The sequence below is a fragment of the Emydura macquarii genome, unplaced genomic scaffold (assembly GCF_026122565.2).
Source record: "Emydura macquarii macquarii isolate MOO-44397 ecotype Brisbane River unplaced genomic scaffold, CSIRO-AGI_Emac_v2 contig_450, whole genome shotgun sequence".
NCBI classification, from domain to species: Eukaryota; Metazoa; Chordata; order Testudines; family Chelidae; genus Emydura; species Emydura macquarii.
Genome location: NW_027130587.1, coordinates 1 through 21,694, shown reverse-complemented (window position 1 = coordinate 21,694; position 21,694 = coordinate 1). Strand labels below are relative to the sequence as shown.

Here is a 21,694-nt window from a genome sequence, read left to right as displayed (position 1 = left end):
CATGCCTCCCCCGTCCTCTCTCTGGAGAGGGAGAGAGGGCTGGTGTCCCGGGGCAAGCTCGTGATGGGTTTCCCCCAAAGGGTGGTGGAGTCTCCCGCCAGAAGGCCACCGGGGATAGAGTGAGAACACTCCACTAGCAGTGGCTCCGAGGTTACCTTGTCGAGCAGGTCTTCCCCTTGGCTCCGAGACTGGTCCTCGATGCCAGAGGTGGCGTGCAGAAGGTGGCACCGTTTAAGGTCCACCACGTGATGCGGGGACAGTCCCTGGCATCGAAAAGATTGCGCGCAAAGAGGTGGCACAGCACTCGATCGCCATCGCGAAGCCCGGCATCGCGGAGCTCGTGGTGCAGGAACAGGTCGCCCTCAAAGAGCCGGTCACCAGAGTTGGATCCAGTACTGAGAAGCTTCTGGAGGCACCACTCCCGTTCCCCGAGGGGCAAGCAGCACCGAAAGTCATCGGTGCTGAGACACCGGTCATCGGCATTGAGCTCTTTGGAGTGCGCCTCGACTCGCTGGCACCAGTTGAGGAGACGAAGGCGGTCCTCAGTGGCATCCTCATCAGAGGTGTCGGGAGGGCGGTCTCCGGCACAGAGCAGCACCAAGGGCCAGAAAGGGGCTTGGCACCACTGCTCCAGCAGTTTGGAATCCTGGAAAAGTCGAGATTCCTGGAAGGACAGTCAACGCCCCCATGACACACCTCTACCAGTACCGCAACCAGCCCCTGGTTGGCCACAGGGGTAGTGGCAGCAGCAATGGCCTTATTGGGGCCCATGGGGCATCCAGATGGGGCCAGGGCCACAGTCGGTACTGTTGGCAGGGGTTCAATCTGTGCCCTCCGCACCGGAAAAGGGGCGTCGGGACCATTCCTCAGATGAGGAATCAGACCCAGGGGAGGGACCCTCTACAGGGCCCCGTCGTCGGGGGGGGGCCAGCCGCAGGCCGCGCCTTGGCAGTCCTCCTCCTCCTCCCCAGACGAGACAGCCTCCAGGGACCACATGGTGCCACTGAGAGATTTCAGGGCACACCAGGAGCTGCTTAAGAGGGTGGCCTCTAACTTGCACCTGGAGGTCAAGAAACTAGAGGAGGAAGAGGATACCCTCTTCAACGTGCTGGGGGCGGACGCCCCAGCAAGGGTGGCCCTGCCTGTCCATGACAGGGTCCTTAAAATTGCCAAGGCCCTGTGGCAAACCCCTGCCTCGGTCTCCCCTAATCTAAGGGGTCCGCGAAAAAATACTATGTCCCGGCCAAGGGGTTTGAGTTCTTGTTCACCGACCTGGTCCTGGGAACCCTGGTGGTGGATGCGGCCAACCAGATGGACAGACAAGGCCATCAGCGGTCCACTCCCAAAAATAAGGACAATAAGAAACCGGACTTGTTTGGGAGGAAGGTTTATTCGACGTCAGCCCTACAGTTTAGGATTGCCAACTACCAGGCCCTGCTGGGCAGGTACTATTTTAATTTATGGGACTCCCTCAGGCGGTTCACTGTGGCTTTGCCCCAAGACCAGGCTGCAGACTTCGCCACGGTCCTAGAAGAAGGGATCACAGTGGCTAGGGCAGCGCTGCAAACGTCCAGCGATGCTGCAGATTCAGCAAGTAGGGCAATGGCCTCTGCCATCGCCATGAGGCGCTCCTCGTGGCTGCAGTCTTCGGGGCTGACATAGGAGGTGCAGCAGTCTATCCAGGACCTTCCCTTTGATGGGTTGGGCCTGTTTTCAGACCGAACAGATGCTAAGATGCACGGCCTCAAAGACTCCAGGGCCACACTCCACTCCCTGGGCCTGTACACGCCCCAGACTTCCAGGCGATAATCACGGCCCCAAGTGCAGCAGCAACAGAGGCCCCTGCTTAGGCCCTTCCAGCCCCACAGGGGCAGGGACAGAAATGGGGTTTAGAAGGCATAACCAGCCCCCTAGCTCGACCTCCCAACAGGGGCCCCCCAAGGGGTCCAGTAATTGGAAGGGTCAATTTTGATGGTGCGTCTGAGGGTTGCACCCGTACCACCTCCCTGGATCCGCCCCGCCCCTTCCTGGACAGACCTTGGGCAGACGCTGAATGGGCAAGCATCACATCGGACCGTTGGGTCCTCGGGATAGGCCTTCGGGGCTACACCCTACACTTTACATCTACTCCTCCCTCCCCCCCAACAACCCTCCTCCTCCGTCCCTCTTCAGGGACCCCTCTCACGAGCAACTCCTCATGCAGGAGGTGGTTGCCCTCCTCAACCTAGGAGTGGTGGAAGTGGTTCCCCAAGACAAAAAAGGAAAGGGCTTCTATTTGAGGTACTTCCTCATCCCCAAGGCGAAGGGGGGTCTTAGACCCATATTAGATCTGCGTCGCCCGAACAAATACATCAGGCGATTCAGGTTTCGTATGGTCTCCCTAGCCTCCATCATCCCTTCTCTGGATCCAGGAGACTGGTATGCCGCCCTCGACCTCAAGGACGCATACTTCCACATGTCTATCCTCCCCAGTCACAGGCGTTTCCTTCATTTCATGGTGGCTGGTTCCCACTACCAGTTTACAGACCTGCCCTTTGGCCTCTCGTTGGCCCCCAGGGTTTTCACCAAATGCATGGCGGTAGTGGCTGCCCACTTGAGACGCAGAGGTGTGCAGATCTTCCCTTGCCTGGATGACTGGTTAATCAGGGGCAGGTCCAGGTCCCATGTGCAGGACAATGTCACCCTCATTTGCACTGCGTGCAGCAGGCTGGGACTGCTCATAAACGAGAAGAAGTCCACACTAACCCCAGTGCAGCGAAAAGAATTCATCAGGGCCACCTTGGATGCTTCCCAAACCAGAGCCTTCCTCCCTCAGCCACAGTTTGAGGCCATGGCCTCGATCATCGCCCAGCTGCACCAGTGCCCCACGACAACAGCCAGGCACTGCCTCCAGCTGTTAGGGCACATGGCGGCCTGCACTTATGTAGTGAGGCTAGCTCACCTGAGGCTTCGACTGCTTCAGGTGTGGTTGGCCTCAGCGTATGTGCCGAGCAGACACTTCTTGAACAGGGTGCTCACGGTTCCCCCGCCGGTCCTAGCCTCTCTGGACTGGTGGTGGACTCCCGGGGTAGTGATGAGGGGCATCCCATTCAGAGACCCTGTTCCATCAGTCACCCTAATCTCAGATGTGGGATGGGGAGTCCACATCAGCTCCAACCTGGGCACTCAGGGGCTCTAGGTGGAGGAAGAAAAACGCTTGCATATCAATGTAAAAGAGCTCAGGGCTATTCGACTAGCGTGGAAGGTGTTCTTCGAATTCCTGACGGGCAGGGTGGTACAGATGCTGACAAACAACACCACAGCCATGTTTTATATAAACAATCATGGGAAAGCGTGCTCCTCGGCCCTCTGTCAGGAGACCATTTGCCTGTGGGACTTTGCAGTGAGGCACGACTTCCACTTATCTGCCTCTCACCTCCCGGGAGTGAGGAACAACGAGGCGCATCGCCTCAGCAGGTTGTTTCTACCCCTCCATGACTGGTTGTTGCATCCGGAGGTCATGACTTTGATCTTCCACGAGTGGGGTGTTCCCCAACTGGACTTGTTCACGTTGTCCTGGAACAAGAAGTGCCCGAGGTTCTGCTCGCTCCGGGGTTGCGAGGCCGGATCGATATCCGACGCGTTCCTTCTCGACTGGACGGGGACCCTTGTGTATGCATTCCCGCCATCCCACTCCTGCCCAAAGTTTTCTTGAAAATCAAGAGGGACAGGGAGGATGTGATACTCATTGCCCTGGCCTGGCCAAGACAGCACTGGTTCAGCACTCTGATGGACCTGTCGATTGCCCATGGAGCTCCCGAGATGACACAACCTTCTCTCCCTGGACCACGGTTGCCTGCTGCACCCGGACCTGGACTCCCTGAACCTGATGGTCTGGAGGCTATGTGGCTGATGGAGGGAGAGAGAGCCTGCTCATTGCACGTCCAACAAGTCCTGCTGGGCAGCAGAAAACCTTCGTCACAGGTCGTGTACTGGGCTAAGTGGAGGCAGTTTACCTGCTGGGTGGAGTCCCAGGGTATTCTGCTGAACCTCTCTCCTATCCAGGCTATCCTGGAGTACCTGCTCCAGTTAAAGCTACAGGGTCTGGCGTTGGCCTCCCTGAGGGTCCATCTGGCAGCCATTTCGGCCTTCCATCAGCCGCTAGAAGGGAGATCACTGTTCTCCCATCCCATGTCGGTCAGGTTCCTTAAGGGGGTGGAGAGGCTTTACCCGCAGGTCCGTGACCCGGTACCTTGCTGGGATCTCAACCTGGTCCTCTCCAGACTAACGGGGCCCCCCTTTGAATCTATGGCTTCATGCCCGCTGCTCGTCCTATCTTGGAAGGTAGCCTTCCTGGTGTCATCACGGTGCACTCAACCAGGGCTCAAGCTTCATCTACAGCCTTCCTAGAGAGAGTGCCCCTGCAGGACATCTGCAAAGCTGCCACCTGGTCGTCAGTTCACACCTTCACGTCCCACTACGCCATCGTTCAACAGGCGAGAGAGGACACAGGATTCGGCAGAGCCGTGCTGAGGGCAGCTCACCGGTAACTCCTACCCACCTCCAAGGTCTGGCTATTTAATCACCTATATTGGAATGGACATGAGCAATCACTCGAAGAAGAAAACGAGGTTACTTACGAAACTGCTGATCTTCGAGATGTGTTGCTCATGTCCATTCCACAACCCACGCCCCCGTCCCCGCTGCCGGAGTTGGAATGGACATGAGCAATCACTCGAAGAAGAAAACGAGGTTACTTACTCTCCCAGGACCACGGTCGCCTGTTGTACCCAGACCTGGACTCCCTGCACCTCATGGCCTGGAGGCTCTGTGGCTGATGGAGGGAGAAAGAGCCTGCTCAGTGCAGGTCCAACAAGTCCTGCTTGGCAATGGTTTACCTGTTGGGCGGAGTCCCAGGGTATTCCGCCCAGTCTCTCGCTTATACAGGCAATCCTGGAGTACCTGCTCCAGCTAAAGCTCCAGGGTCTGGCACTGGCCTCGCTGAGGGTCCACCTGGTGGTCATGTCAGCCTTCCATCAGCCGCTAGAGGGGAGATCCCTGTTCTCCCATCCCATGTCGGTCAGGTTTCCCAAGGGGGTGGAGAGGCTTTATCTGCGGGTCCATGACCCAGGGCCTCCCTGGGAGCTCAACCTGGTCCTCTCGAGACTCAAGGGGCTCCCCTTTGAACCCATGGCTTCATGCCCTCTGCTCCTGCTTTCATGGAAGGTAGCCTTCCTGGTGGCCATTACCTCAGCAAGGAGGGTCTCCGAGATTAGGGCCTTGATCTCGGAGCCCCTTACACTGTGCTCTATAAGGATAAGGCGCAGCTGAGGCCACACCCGGGCTTCCTACCCAAGGTGGTTTCCCAATTTCATTGTAACCAAGATACTTTTCTCCCCTTGTTTTTTCCCAAACTGTACATTTTGGAGGACGAGAGGAGATGCCATTCGCTGGATGTGAGACGAGCTCTGGCCTTCTACATTGAGCACACAAAGACGTTCCAGAAATCGACGCAGCTCTTCATCGCAGTGGCAGACCGGATGAAAGGCTCACAACTGGTCATTGCACCCGGGGGTCGCCTGGGGCGTTCCCAACTGGACCTATTCACGTCCGGTCTGGAATGCAAAGTGCCCGAGGTTCTGCTCGCTCCAGGGTCGCGAGACAGGGTTGATTTCTGATGCGTTCCTCATGGACTGGATGGGGACCCTCATGTGCGTTCTCCACCCAGCGCATCTCCTCATGGATTACATCATCCATCAAGTTCTGCTATGAGCAGGCGAAGGTGCTGCTTCCGGGAACCATCACAGCACACTCAACCAGAGCTCAAGCCTCATCTACAGCCTTCCTGGAGAGAGTGCCCCTGTAGGACATCTGCAAAGCCGCCACCTGGTCATTGGTGCATACCTTCACATCCCACTATGCCATCATCCAGCAGCTGAGAGAGGACGTGGGATCTGGCAGAGCGGTGCTGAGGGCAGCTCACTGATAACTCCTACCCACCTCCAAGGTATTGCTTGTTAGTCACCTGTAGGGGAATGGACATGAGCAATCACTCGAAGAAGAGAACAAGGTTATTTACCAGTAACTGCTGTTCTTCGAGATGTGTTGCCATGTCCATTCCACAACCCACCCCCCTTCCCAGCTGCTGGAGTCGGCAGAAAGAAGACACTGAGGGGTCGTAGGGCTGGCAGCACCTCATATACTTCGGCATGTGCACGGGGCTCCAGGGGATGCCGGAGCCAGTTCTGCGGGATCTACTAAGGGGAAAAATGTTCCAGGTAACCGTGCAGAGAGGCGTGCACACACCTATGGTGGAATGGACGTGAGCACCACATCTCAAAGAACGTCAGTTACTGATAAGTAACCTTGTTTTTTGAAATATTGATGTTAAATAATATCACAAATGGTTCCCCTAATCCAGCCAGCGTCACACCAGGACTGACCTGCCCTGCCCGGGCTCCTGGATCCTGCCCCCCGTGGTTGCTGCTTCCCTAAGCCTCTGCTGGCTCTGGAGCTGCCTCCCCACCTGGATCCCGTGGAAGGCACATCTGGTGAGTTTCTGTCCTTGCACATTGGTTGGGGGGGGGGGGGGGCAAGGGGGATCTCATGTGTTTCAGCAGCTGTGGCACAAAAGACGGAAGTTGTTAAAAGTGGCCCAGCAAGGCAAGATGCGCTTATGCCTGACTCGCTCCTTTCCCCCATTTCTGCCTGACTTCCCGGGTTGGCATGGCAACGGAAGGAGACTGGGGCCCAGCGGCAGCGGGGAAGAAGGAGGCCAGTGAAACCCTGGTGGCAAAAGGGTCCGGCCGCCTCTTGCTGCTTCTTCGCCCTGGGGTCCCAGCGTGACCTGCTGGCCGCCAGGGACGTGCTGTGCAGCAGGAGAGTGGAAGGAGGTGTGCGGGGCCACCCTCGTTGGAAGGCGATCCGGCACTCACCTTACCACCCCTCTCGGGTTCCTGGCTTCACCAGCTGGCCGACAGGGGTTTTGGGGCACAGGGGCGGGGAGGACAAGCCTCGCTCAGGGACCGACTGCCCCACCTGCGGGAGACGCAGCGTGAACTGACTGAGTCACCAGGCCACCAGCTCACCCCATTCGACCCCATGGGGTTCACCTGGTGGCCAGAATTCTTTCCAGCCGGGATTTCCCCCCAAAAGTACCCCCAGGCGATCAGGCTGCCCAGCAGCAGAACCGCACAGGAAGGCTTAATACTCCAGCTGCAGGAGATGCTGGCCAGGCTTTAGACTCGGCGCCACAAGGCAGAGGAGAAGCACAATACTCTGGGCACAGGAGGGGCAGGCTGGGGCTTTCCGAGGCCCATTCTCTCACAGCCAGGTCCCCCAGTTCTCCCCGGCTTCCTGCCGAGCTGTCAATGGGGCCCGCCCAGTCACCAAAGAGGAGCGGATCTCTCTGTATCATGGCTGGCAGACCCACCTCCACGGAGCACCCGGCTTCGCCAGAGAGGAGTGCAGGCCACGCCCACTGGCACTCAGCTCGGCTTCCTCTTCCTTCCACCCATTTGCCCCTGTGACCTGTCTGTGCCTAGGGCAGCCACCTGAAAATGCCAAGATCAGGGCAGGCTGGTAAAGGAGAGCAGATTCTCCCAGCACTGGTGGATGACACTGAAGTCAGACTTCCCAACCAGCCACAAACAGCGCTTCTGATTCCCCACACTGCTTATCAAGAAGCTAAAATAAAAATACACACAGCCCCCTTTACTGCATTTCAGTCTCTGGCTCCCAATCGGCCACTAGGTCCAGTAAAGAGATCAGTTATTTAAAACTCTCTGCTCTTTACCCAAAAGGTTTCTCCTGACCCCAAAGGGCCAGCCACAGCACCAGATCAATGTAAGTTTGGATCGAACCCAAAACACCACGCTGCCAGCCAATCGTTTAGTAACTAAAACTAAAGGTTTATTATAAAAAGGAAAGAAACAAACCATAAGCGAAGTGTTAAATGATTAAAGCAATCAGACCCATACAATTGATTCGAAAGTCCATATAGATCAGGTTTCTGGTAGAATTCTGGAGTTTGCAGGCTTGTGTAATCCCTCTGGTGTACAACCAGTACCTGGATGGGTCTCAGTCCTTTGTGTCACAGCTTCAGTTCAGTTCAACTGTAGATAAGTTGATCCAGAGGTAGGTGAAGACTGGTGACTGAAGACTGAAGGCAAAATGGATGGGGTGCAGCTGCCTTTTATGTGCTTTGACCTTTGCCATGCTGCTTGTGGAAATTTACAGGAATAAGATGGAGGCCAGGGCCACATGAGTAAGTCCTGGTGACTCATCAGGTATATCCCTGGCTTCTCCCCCTGGGCGCTTTGTCCCTGTGAATTCCTTTAATGGGCCATTAAGCAGGCTAGTGCTGCAGCCATCCTGTCTGGGGTGTCACCCAGAAACACAGTACAATATGAAATACAGATACAAACATATCCATCACTTCCATTACACACATAACACATGAAGGTAAACATTAACTTTATCATCTTACTTAGCAAGTTCTAGCCTTTCTAACGGTACCTGACATGGCACATCTCACATGAATTAGTGTGATTCTGATGTATGGATGTTACAAAATATAATAAATGCCCCCATCAATCCAGCCAGCGTCACAGCAGCATTCCGCTCAGAAATAAATGTTAAGCAACCTTTAAAAAAAAATCTTCTCCCCCTCCCTCTTGGGGATGCTGGTTCACAGAAGATATCCCACAATGCATCATTCTTGGAGATCACTGAAACTTCTGGGTCTTTGTAATGTCACGTTCTAGGATATCTTCATCAAATCAAGCAGCACCAAATGTTAGTTTAAACTTTTTTCTGTTCTGAGCTCTCTCACTCTCTCTCTCACACACACACACTTTCACAGCCTAGCTAATGGGATCATTAAGCACTGAAATCTGTGCTTGGACTTCGTTTTTGCTTTGCAGTTCACTTTGAAAGATAGAAAAAAGATTCTCTCCTTGAAAGAAGGGAATTGTTGATCCAATGCAATGATGCTTCACTCATCAAACATCTTGTCCTTACAGGCTGGAGGCCAGCTGGGAGCTGTCTGGCAGGTTCTCCATGTTGGCCACTGTTGTGATGATGGTATTCACCTTATCCTCTGGGAGCACGTGAGATGCATTAGATCGGAATTTCTTCAGGAGTGATTCTCTGCTGAGGGGCTTCCTCCAGTGCCCGTAGAAAGTATCGCATCTGCCAGTCAGGACTTCTCCACTCTCCAGGATCAGTGCTACCTCCCCATACATCTTGTCAAAGTTGGCTATGTTGTCTTCAGGGTGCTCCACCAGTACCTTGGCCAGGAGCTCTTTCAGCTCGTGCCGGTGGATGCTGGCATCAGTGAAGGAGTAGACGCCCACCTCGCCATCCAGCAAAGCAGTGCAGGCGTTGAACTGGAAGGAATGTCGAGCCTGGTGTTCTGACTCTGGGAAGGGCCTGTTGATGTACTTGGACGCTGGGATCCTTAGGAGAATGGCACGGATCAGAGAGGGAGAGAAGGAGCCGGCATAGCTGATGAGCAGGTTCCTGACTGACAGGGCAGCATCCGCAATCCAGTGCATCCCTAAATGGGCTGGGAAACGCTTGAAGGCAATGTCTTGCTTCTCAAGGAGGAACTGGTGGCTGTTTGCTGGCAGGGGCAGTGGTTTGGGCTGGTAGTCACCGTAGAATGCATTGAATCCAGAGCACCCAGGGAGGTCGTCCAGGATGAGGGGGCTGGCCTCCATCCCCTGGGCAGCCAGAAGTGCCGCTTCAAATCCCAGGCGGGCGGCGTTGCCGACATGCAGGGGCTTGGCTTGGGTGGCTGCATTTGCCATTGGTGCTCCCGCCAGGGAGGCAGCAATTGCTAAGGCATGGGCACACTGGGTCCCACTCAGAGAAAGAAGCTTTGCTGCAGCAGCAGCGCTGCCCAGGGTGCCAACCAACGAGGGGGGATGGAACCTGAAAAGGAAACCTCAGCAGTGATCTCACCACAGCAGGTGTCTGGAAAGCCCTGCCTGCCTCTTGCAGAGGGAGCACCCCAGTGCCACTTACGGGCATTCCCGTGGCACTGAAACCATTGCAAAAAAGCAGGCCAGGCCCTCCCCACTGGTGTAAGTGGATGCTGGTTTATTCTGGGAGAGGGAAAACACCCGAGTGAGCCTAGGAGTCACAGTTTTCCTTTGAGTCAGAAGAATCTAAATGTGTAGGACCTGATTCTCTCTGGTCTGGCACCGGGTATCAGCATCCGCACTAGTGCAAAGTGGATGTCAAATGCTACAGTTCTGATCTGGTGACGTTGCACACCCACGCTGGGCAGGTGCCAAGGATGACACATCGGAGGAGACCAAGCCCCTGCTATCTAATGAGAGATATCGGTGAGTGCACAGGACAGATCTACTCTATGAAAGAACCACTGAGGACATGAAGAGCAACAGAGAGGCAAACTAGAGCGAATGGAGTGTGATTTCACCATAGCCTCGTGTTTCTAGCTAGCACTTGCCCCATCACAGAGTATTATAGTAAGGTCATCAGAGGTCATTAAGGTACAACACTGGATTAATTATGCCTAATCACCTGCAAATCTGTGGGCCAAACCCTCAGTTCCTTGGATCTAAATTTGTAGAACCCTCACTGACTCCTTTTATAAGCCTGCTGGCCCTTATTCCACACACAGCAGCTATTAATATACAAGTAGATCTGGGCAAAATTTTTCGCCCCAAACTTCTTTTCAGTGAAAAAGCAGATTCAGTGACACCAAAACCTTTTGAAAATTCATTGGTGGTTTTGCCAAATGGTTCATTTTGGGAAAAAAATAAATCAGAAAAAATTCAAAATATTTGGATTGTTTGAATAGAAATGACTTAGTTGCCTTTAATTTGATTTTTAAACAATTTAAAAATGTTTAAAAAATGAAACTTTTCAGTTTTGTCAAAGCAAGATGTTTCAATCAAACCAAAATAAATCAAACAAAATTTGACTTTTCAATTTGCAGAAAATGTCAAAAGTTTGCTTTTGGGCTGACCTGAAAAGAATTTTGTTCCAATTTTTCAAAGCCACCAACTAACCAAAAAAATGTATTATTCGTGCAGATCTATAGCTGAGATGACTCTTTAGTAGAATATGGCTTACTTTGAGAGAGACCAGCTGTTTTGGGCTAGTGTGTCTCTTTTGCAGATTCCCAAAGAGTTTAATAAGTGGCCTCTACTCTGCAGTGTTACGTGAATCACAGAAAGGATGGGTCTGGTTTTCCTCCAGACTTTCTGATTTAATTTGCTGTGCCATGTTCTAACCCTTGCTAAGCTGCGCTGCCCTGTGCCCTGTAGCATGATAGATTTACCTCTTAGGAATGTTATGAGCTTCCGTGGAGAAACGCATGAGCCTTCCTTGCACCTCAATACCCACGTTAAATGCTAGCAAGAAATCCAGGCCATTGGGTTTGGAGCTCGGAGGTAGCATCTGGGAGGCTGCCAGCAGCGTGGGCAATACAGCCCCGGAGGGGTGAGTGGCAGGGTGCCAGGTGTCATCAAAGTCCATGGAGTGAACCTGCCACAGGGGAGAGGCAACAGCAAGGTGAAAATCATGTTTGTACAGCACCTAGCACCAGGGGGATCCTGGTCTATGACTCCTACTGCAATACACATGGCGCTACTAATATTAATAATGAATTTCATAACAACATCACTGAGTCACTGGTGCTAACTGGCACTGTAACAAAAGTGGAATGCAGAGCAGACACATGAACTTGATTTCTGGGTCCCAGTCACATCAGGCCCGTACCTCTGTCACATGACAGAAGCCAGTACCAATATTCAGGTACCAACTTCAGGTATATCGGGGGTGTGGTTATCCTAAAGTGCCCTGCACCATTCAACAGCCTCTTCTGGCAAAGAAAGCCTTACCGCGACTCCATTCGCGAATGCGGCCAGCGTGGGGGACAGCTTCAACCCTTTCCTGCCATAGACAGAGCTCATGGCATTCGACGCATATAGCTGCTGCAAAAGGGAGAGAATCCAGTAACGGGAGAACCGGGCAGGGCTGCATTCTTAAAGTGACGACCTCAAGCAGCTGAGCTGCAGCTGTGTTATTTCCACCACATGGGATTCCTGGCACCTGGCACCTCTTAGAACAACAGAATCTCACCATACTAAAGACGTAATGAAATTTCAGTTGAAGGGCTTAACTTCTTCCTCCTTTACAAAACCAGCTACACAAACCTGAACATCTTGAAGTTTGTGGCTAGTGAAGGAATGTGCTACCGGTTTATGCTGAGAAAAACAGCAACGGCTTTTTCTACTCACTGATCGCTAGGAATTTAATTTCAGCCAGCACTTCCTGTTTTCTCCCTCCCAGTGTCGTAGGGAGAGCTGTGCTCCATTTGTTTCCAAGAAGAGCCTTGGTGTCAGCTCTCTGCACTTGGCAGTGGAAATGCGCCCATGATTGTGACGTTGTGCGCTCACAGCGAAGTTCGCCCCGCTGCAAGGTCTATGCGTGATTTACATCCCACGTAAGACATAACACGGAGAGTCAAGCACTGCCTTCACTTTGCGCTGGTTCTCTGCACATGCAGCCCAGACGTACCATATTAATGGCAACATGGGTGCTGGTGCGTATCACTCCTACCTGGCAGTACCGCAGGGCGATATCAAACACACGAGTCGTGCTGCCCAAGAGGCCAACCCCAATGCTGTCAAGGATCATCCTCTTGCTCCGGTGACAAACAACCTCAGACAGGTGCTCTGGCCGGACTCCGTGGATGAAGGATGCGAAGCTGCCAGTCACGGTCTCCTCTGCAGCACTCCTCTCCTGCACTGTGGGGATAAGCAGAAAGCAAGGATCAGCCAGGCTGCAGGGCCGGACCCTTTTAGGCCACCCCTACTCCCATGGAGTAGGACCCTGCTTGTCAAAGAGTCCTATTGGTTTCAATGGAGCTGCTCAGGAATGACGGGAGTGAAGGTGGCAGAACTTACATTGCCCTGGTTTGGAGAGGAAGGATGGTCTAGTGGCAAGGGCACTAGTCTAGGAGTTAGGAGACCCAGGTTGTGTTCCTGCCCTGTGTGACCTTCAGCAAGTCACTTAGCCACTCTATGCCTCAGTTTCCCTCTGTAAAATGAGGAGAACAGCATTGCCCTCCCTCCCAGGGGTTATGAGGATAAATACATTAGAGACCGTGAGGCACTCGGGTACCATGGTAATGGGAGCCATGGAAGTGCCACAGATAGAATGCAAAGAAGATGAATGAAAACCCTGCCTGTAAAAGTGGGATTGTAACCCTGGATGGTGGGTGAAATTTACCTTGGGAAGGAGGTTGCAAGTGAGACCTGTGATTAGCCCTGTGCCAAGAGAGGTTTCACAGGACAGAGGAGACAAATGAGATGCCTGCTCCTTTACCTGGTGAGGAATGCACTAGGCATATTTAAATCAAATAGCTCAGTCCTACTTAATGGCAAAACTTACATCAGCTTCAGGAGATCAGGAATAGACACAGCATCTTCCGTTGGTTTATCTCGGAGCAGCATAAAGGGCTTGATCGTGCAAGGTGCTCAGCACTCTAAACCAATCCAGCAAAGCACTGAAGCCTATGATAGCCCTACTAAGTCAATGGCAGCACTTAACATTAAACACTTACTTAAGTGCTTTGCTGGTTCAGGTCAGAGCTCTCAGCCACATACAAGAACAAGCCTAAATTGAGGAAATAGATTAAAATTGCAAATCACACACACATGTATGCGTGTTCCAGTCTGTCTAGCTATGAGGTCATCTTTACTGCCAGCCAAGAAGTAGGGCATCCAGCCACTACCTATTGTGATTTCTATTTCTACTTCTACATTTGTTTCAATTTTAAATTATAGCAGGTTGGAAACTGGAATTTCTATTCCGTGGGGAAACTCTGACATTTTGAAATTTGTTTTCATTCTGAATCAGACAAAAAGGAGCCAAAATTTTGAAATTTTCCACAGAATGAGCATTCTGAAAAAATTTCAGTTTGGGACCATCAGAATGTTTTGGTTTAATAATGTCAAATCATTGCATTTTGAGAATTGCTACCTTCACAATAGGAAAATGTCCTCTGGAAATTCAGTATAAAGTAATAGCTATACCCTCCCATCAGTATATAAATATTGTCAGCAACACTTTCTTCAGTCTGTGATATGTGCTCTTTTTTTAAAGAGGTTAATAAAAGGGCCTTATAGATTAGATTTGACTAGCGTCAATGGTTCTGCATGGATTTTTTAAATTACTTTAAATTGTTTGTTTATTTAGTCACTTTCTTTGATCAGCATTTGTTATATCAAGGTAAAATGACCAACTATGTGAATCTCTAGGACTTAAAAAAAAAAAACCTATACAAGAAACTTTTGCTCTCTCTGACATTAGTGGAGGAATTCTGGATTTATACCACTGTGGCTGGGAACAGAATAGCAGGAGCATACAATGAGTAGGAATTATTCTAAACAATTTTAATAACTAGCCCTAGATTAAATATGAAATATTTAACAATGCAGAGCATAGGCCTGTGTTCTTGGCAAACAAGGATCGTTACCATTTAAACATTTAAATACATGGTTACAGTACAAGTGAAATTTTATAGTCCTTTCTCAGGAAAGATTCCCTATTATGTTAATGGTGTAGGAGAGTGAAGAGTTAAAAGCTGGAAGTAATTGGGCTTAAACTACAGAGAATGGATTTATGGCACAGGTGAACCTTGTTTTTCTTATTTGGTGGAATTTTTAGCGATTTGCGTAAGGAGTGAGACTAACAAATCACTGTTCTCCCTCCTGCCAAGGTTTTTGGTGGGAATACAGCATTATCTTTTTTCCTCCCTTGCATACAGCATACTTTAAAGAATATTAGTAAGTTTCAAGGTAAGGTGCCTGCGCTTTGTGCAATAATCCTGCAAACAACAAACAGGGGCGGGTATAATTATATTCATTATGTAGTTGTTAATATTCATTTGATAGGTGTCAATGTAACCAAATAAGGATCTATGGGGAGTTGCTGGAAATGGATACATTTACATACTGTTATGGATCAAAGGATCGTAAAGAAACCCCTTATTGCTCACTCCTGGCGTGGAAGTGGAACAAGCAGGCAATAAAGGGTTCTGTCTCCCCAATCCGTCCCAGGGACAACCTGTTTGATTATTTCTAACAAATGGGAGCTCTGCTAATTAAGAACTACATAATTTGACTCTAAAATAGGTAAATATTGTGTGTTTGGTTCAGGGCCGATAACCACTTTTTTTTTTTAAACCTATTTTGTTCATGTTAATTGAGCTTGAAAGACAGTAATAATTTATTGGCCCGTAAGTGAAATCCTGAAAACAATAACAATAATACATTTTGTCTTCCAAAAATTTAAGAGACTTTTCTAAGCATGTTTAACCCAGTTCCTGTCAATTGTTTTTACATATTGACATATCAGAAGGCTTTAAAAAAGAGAGAGAAACATTTCTTTAAGTGAGAGATACAAACCTTGAGCAGAAATTTTGTGTACCTGTCGGGATGCTGCTAAGACCTTCTGGGATCTCTAGAGAAAAGAGAAGGATACCGTTTGTCATATAAAGCAACCAGGCATTTTAAGAGCACCTTTACTGCTTGCTCTTGTAAGTCTCGAGTCATAAAAACCGGAAAGTTCAAACAAGAAGTAGGTAAACTGAACCCTGTTCCAAAGCTGTTAGGTAATTAGAAACCAGTCTGATAAGGGTGCCAAGAACAGTCAGGGGAAAAAAGTACTATGTCGGAATTTGTAGTATAAAGATTTAAGATACAGAACTACCATGCTAAGCCCATTACATAACTGTGAGCAGGACAAATTCAGAGTAGATACTAAGATATGAAGTACAGAGCATTCATAAAAACAATACATCACTCTACAGAAATACATGGAATACACTGAAGAAATATATAAAATAGGGACCATTTCAGTAGGTCAAAAAGGAGTCAACAAAAAACATCTAATTTTTTAAACATTAGGTCAGATCCCTGGTTGATGTAAATGATTATAGATCCAATGAAGTCAGTGGAGTTATGACAGTTTAAACCAGCCGAGGAACTCCCACCAACTCTAATTAAAACCAAACAACCTAAACAACAGAATAAGATAAGGATAGATCTTCAGCATGAAATAGCATTACCTGTAAAGTTGTGTAGACCATTCTGATGGTTCTAAATGTGTCTGTTGATTTCTCTTGAGCACTGGGAAGATCTCCTCAAGCAATGCTAGAGGTGTCTGTTTGGTGTCAGGGTTTATATACCCTTCCAAAGCCAGTTGCTTTTTGTCTTTGCATTTGTCTGCAAATTAATTTCAATGACTGGTGACATCAGCAGCTGGGCTAATAGGGACTAGACATGGTTGTTTTTCCAGTTGTGGAGCAGTAGATTGAAGGAAAACCCCTTTCTTTTCAGGAAATACACCTAATACTCAATACCAAAGGTGCCAATGTGTGAAGCAACTTGCATTGAGCTCCTCCTACTCTCTGATGAGGACTATAAAACTGTTACTTACCAGGAAATGATAAGGAGAAGAAAGTCTGCTGCCACTCAACTGAAGTACCTTCATTGCAGGTAACTCTAGCAGGAAAGACATCGGTTTTATATAAGTTATTCTTTGCTGCTGGTTCTACTGTATTATTTTCTGGGTTTTGTTATTTGCTTTCATCTTCTCATAATTCTGTTTCTTTCAATCATAAGCTCTTCCAATTCACTTTTTGATGCTTTGCAGGTTCATCATCCAATTAATCTAGAAGTCGAATCTATTTTATTTCATACATTACTGTGGATTTTTTGAACTCTTCATTCATATTTAACAAGTAGTCATGTCTGTACTTTAGGTCAACGACATTTTGTTTCACTGGTCCCAGAGGCAAGTGGAACATGGGAAAATTTCATATTAAACATATTATATATTCAATGCTAACTTAACACAATGATTAACTCCTCAGCATGACACATAAACAACCTTTAATTCACTGCCAAATATGTACCATTAGCCAGATCGCCCGCTAGGTCAGTTGACTTCATGCTAATTTGTACCAGTTGAAGATCTAGACTGCGGTACAGACTTCTTTTTTTAAAGCTGTTGTGCAGCGTTGCTGTGCACCATTAAACCCCTGTCATGTAATTACCCAGAACTGGTTTCATTTCAGTTTTTTGCGTACAAAGTTTGGGAAACACTTTGGGAATCCTTCAGGATAATGACAGCTCTATAAAATGCTGTTATCTTTATGAACGCGTGATATAAAACGGCAGCAAAATGTCACCGGGGATAACTGTCACACAATGAAACATACGGAACAAAATGTCACTGGAATTAAAATGTACCTGATGATATTTTATGCTCATCTATTAATGTGTGCATAGATATACAATGCTTCAGGAGTAGTCCCATTTTCTTCAGTGCAGTCTAGTAGGGTGCCACCCACTGTAAATAACAATGGCAGACTCTAGCCCTGTGTAATTACATTTTCCTTTAAGGATGGTACTATTTGCAACAGCTTTTTGACAAGCAATTTCTCTCCGTTATACTTGGGAAATGCCATTCAACTCATTGGGGCGCACCGGATGTAACAGAGAAGGACAGGGAAAGATTACAAAGATGGCAAGCTAAGGGACAACAGCATGGGCTGGCTAAGCTGGGGAGGCTGCTGTGTCTCTAAGAGATACTGCAGCTCATTTGTAGCATTGCCCACAGAGCATTCATTCAAATGCCACTGAACGGGTGCAAGAAAGCAAAAGCTGCGGCTGAGGGCTGTGTGACAGCAAAGAAGCACTAGTGAGTTCAGGACCCACGTAGGCAAACACTATATGCTATATTTAAGAGAAATAAGGAAAGGAAATGGAGCAGGATGGGCCAAGTGGTCTAGTCCATTTAAGAGATGTCTCCAGTTCTCTCATCTCTACTGGATTTTCTAGGGGGTTAAGGTATTTTCTTTATCCAATTAAGTAAGTCCATTTATTTGGCAGAGCCATGCTCAGCATCTCTGACACATCATAAGGGCTAGACTGTGGCTTTGCTACAGACCATGTGCATGTCATGGCACACTGCAAGGCTCTCTCAAGCTCAGAGGATTCCCACTGTGATCTGGGGTTGGGAGGGGTAATAGTTTGCCACTGGTCTATATCAGCAGCAAATTGTGACACCCTCACATCAGCTTAGCTGTGCAGACTGGAGCATTTGTGGGCAGAGATCTGGGTAGTCCATACTGCATAAAGGGGGGTGCTTACTCTGCCTTATGCTGCTATGTGGCCTGCAGGCCAAAGATTACCTCACCATAAAAACTAGAATATCTCAGCCCCATATGGGTTCAAAGCTAGGGATGTTTGTAGCTGAGATTTTCACTAACAAAATGCAACTTTCTAACTTTAGCTCAGAGAAGAGGTGCTCTGGGAACCCCAACCTCACTGTGTTGCATTAGAAAGCAAGCAGAGATGTTATCAATGCCCTGATGTGCAGGCAGAAAGACAGGTACTTAGGAAGTGCCAGAAGCAGTGGCTGTCCTAAATGAAAGGGACAGCAGTGATTAGTGACTTTAGCACAGGAAATCAACAAGCCCTGGGCATCCTTTGAATTGGCAAGTGTCTCTACTGTTTCCATGAAGCCACTTGCTTGATATACTCCTAAGACCAGCCCAGGTCTTTGCCTATGTTATATCCTTGCCAGTGTGATTTAGGGGAAAGAGTGACGGAAGGTGTCCAGTCCTTTGGGTGAATATCAACATGCCATATGGTGTGTGATGCAGAGGGAGTACTAGTCTCTAGTTACCTAATGCTTGTCTCTCAGCATGAGATGGAGGTAGAAATGGGCAGTCCTAGGAACCTGTAAAAGCTCTGAAGAGGATTGTTATACACACACACAAATGGCAGATTCAGTTTCCTGTATCTCCACACCTTTGCATGGGGACCTGAAGTAACACTTTGTGCTACCTCTTCCCACCAGCTGATAAATTATCCCACTCAGAAGCCATGCGTGAGCTGATCTTCACTTGTATTGCAAACAGAAAGGAGAAGAACTTGTATTTATTTATTTGGATTTAAAATGATGACGAGGCCTTTCCAAGGCTCTAGGCCCCCTAACATAATTCATTACACAGTAAATACAATTAAATGAACTCTCAGCTGCACTAAAATCAGTTCCACGAGAACTCAGCTAGCCACCTTTATCAGCTAGCCCTTTACCATGGAGGAAGCATCCCCTCAGCTTTTCCCTAGACACCCTATCAAGCAAATGCCTTTTGCAGCAAGCCTGGAAAGTCAACAGATTTGATCTATTTCAGACCAAAACCTCTAGAGGAGCCTCGCTCTGTGGCGCTGCCTTAACTACCCCCATTTAAACCAAACTGCGCATTTGTATTTGGATTTCAACAGCAGTTATGTTACCTTGAAACCCAGAGGTAGATATTCAGTCATTTCTTTGTAAAGATGCAGTACACGCTCACTTTGTTAAGGGTCTGTCTACACAGTAGCTGGGAGCTTGCTTCCCAGCTACGGCAGACAGACATGCGCTAGCTGAAAAACAGCAGCCTAAGTAGGGGTAACACGGACCGTGGCTCAGGCTAGCCACCCAAATATATCCCCAGGGGGTCCAACTGCAGGTGGGTTTGTACTCATGTGGCTAGTCCAAGCTGTTGCCTATGTTACCACTGGCCATGCCATTATTTTGAGGGTGCTAGGTCAGGCAGAGCTAGCATGTGGCTGTCTACCTGAGCTGGGAAACACACTCCCAACTACTGTGCAGATGTACTATTAGATCCCAGTTCAGGACAGCACCTATGCGCTTGCTTAAAGATATGCATGCATGCCAGCACCCTTCTTAAACCACGATGCTTTCTTGACTTGGGGCCTTGAAATGCTCTCTGTGGTAAGAGTACAGTACTACAAAGGTCTAAACTTTATTGTAATTAAATAATTAACTGAATTATTTTGGGGAGCAATTTTTAAAATGTTGATCAAGTTTTTTTTCCAAGCATCAGGAAAGCTTTGGGCACAGATTCAATTCAGAGTTTTAGGTGAAGATCTGTGTATTGCTAATTGCATCCAGACTGGCCCATCTGCACTTAGTTCCCTGATTTTGTGAAAATACAAGCCCTTATAATGTGTGTGAGAGAGAAGAAAAATGTGTTTCTTGTGGAACACACAAAGCCAGGGTTTCAACAGTTTGCAATAGCACTGAGGCATCAGTTCCGGATACAGAAATACTCACACATTTAAAATGCGGCACCTGATGGAATACCTTTGCTGAATTGGGGCGGAAGGGCCGTCTCAATTCATTCAATTTTCCCTGCTTGATCCTTGCCCCAGAGAAGCATCTGCCATGCGCTATCTTCTCTTCCTGTATCAACAGCAGCTGTGCTTTCTTTGCTTTCTTTCCAAGATACATTTTTGGAAGTGGTTGGGAATGGGATACCAGCCACTTCTCCCATTGCCAGCTCTTTAAGGTCACCTAGCGCTCTAAAAACAATAATAATAATTTTTTAAAAGTGGGATTTTATTTTAGTCTTTGTGTCCTGAGAAAACCTCCACAGAACAAACTCCTGCTCATGAGACTGAGAAGTGCAGGTATGTGGAAATTCTGGGTTTGCAAATATAACCGTTACTCGCCAGGAGCTGGAAAATCCCAGCGGAAAGGGGTAAGGGAGGGACGCGAATGACAGACAGAGAAACTAGCAATGTACAAGGAAGTGCAAGCTCACAGCTCAGAATGAGAATTTAACTCTCAGCTCCACCTCATCCATGATGGGTTCTTTGTGACTATAATGGTCAAGACAAGAGGAATCAATAATTGACTATAACGGTCAAGACAAGAGGAATCAATGAAGAGGGTCTCTTTGTAGGATTGAGACAGTGTTAGAACCAAGAAGCTCTGAACTGCATGGGGTTTATAATTTATTAATTATTCTTATTTGTATTGTGGTAGCAACTAGGAGCTTCAGTCATGTAGCAGGACCCCCTTGCGTCAGGTGCTGTACAAACAGAGAACCAAGACAGTCCCTTTCTCAAAGGAGATTCTGTATTGCTTTGCTCTCACTTCCCAAAAACATCTCCAGAAAAGCTTCCTGTTACTTGTAAAACAAGATTGTGTTATACCGTGTCAGACAGATGCCACTGACTGATCCAGGTATTTCTGTGACCTCTATCACCATAATATCTAGGGCCCAGATCCAAAGGCACCCAACTCTCACTGAACTCAACGGGACCTTTGAGGATTTGGGCTTGAGGAACTACCAAGCATTAATGGAGTTATCCTCAATGCCCCCACCAGGTAGGGAAGTATAAGCCCCATTTTAAAGGTGAGGGACTGAGATACAGATAGGTTAAGGCCAAGATTTTCAAAAATAGAAGCCTAATTTTAGGCTCCTAAATCCGGATTTAAACTCCTGAATAGATTAACTAATTTTCCAAAGTGCTTTGCTCCCAGGAGTCCAGCTGTCTTTAATGGGATTCTTCTTGTGCTTAAAGATAAATATGAGTTTAGTTACTTGGGTGGATTGGGGCCTCTAAGAGGTACATTTAAGATAACATATTAAACTATGGAAGCACTGCGAGTGGTTCCACAGTTAAGGCTGAACTAGGATTTTGCCTTTGACCTGACTTTAAAACTTCTCCCGAGCTGAAAGAGTGGCTCATTTTGACAAATATCGTACTGTTCTCCTGGAGGTGGCTAATGGCTGCCATCAAGCAGGTCTTTGATCTATACATAATCACAATCCTGGTTAAAGAGGATGGGTGTGGCAACCATCCTT

At 48.5% G+C, this 21,694-nt stretch overlaps 1 protein-coding gene across 1 annotated transcript; it reads right to left on the bottom strand.

Moving 5' to 3' along the window:
* Positions 1-8,996: 8,996 nt before the first annotated feature.
* On the bottom strand, positions 8,997-16,111 carry LOC137146398 (cis-aconitate decarboxylase-like). Its single transcript, XM_067537655.1, has 6 exons — positions 16,091-16,111; positions 15,429-15,483; positions 12,577-12,764; positions 11,856-11,948; positions 11,294-11,499; positions 8,997-9,915 (listed from the first exon to the last, which is right to left on the bottom strand). Exons 1-6 carry the CDS (start codon positions 16,109-16,111, stop codon positions 8,997-8,999), a joined length of 1,482 nt encoding a protein of 493 aa, XP_067393756.1.
* Positions 16,112-21,694: the final 5,583 nt, after the last annotated feature.

Bases quoted from the DNA above. Each gene is read 5' to 3' on its own strand.
- LOC137146398 (XM_067537655.1), bottom strand. From the start codon at position 16,111: ATGGTCTACACAACTTTACAG. The intron at 15,484-16,090 runs GTAATGCTATTT...TCTTTTCTCTAG, and splicing joins TGGTCTACACAACTTTACAG to AGATCCCAGAAGGTCTTAGC. The intron at 11,949-12,576 runs GTAGGAGTGATA...TCCCTTTTGCAG, and splicing joins TCGCCCTGCGGTACTGCCAG to CAGCTATATGCGTCGAATGC.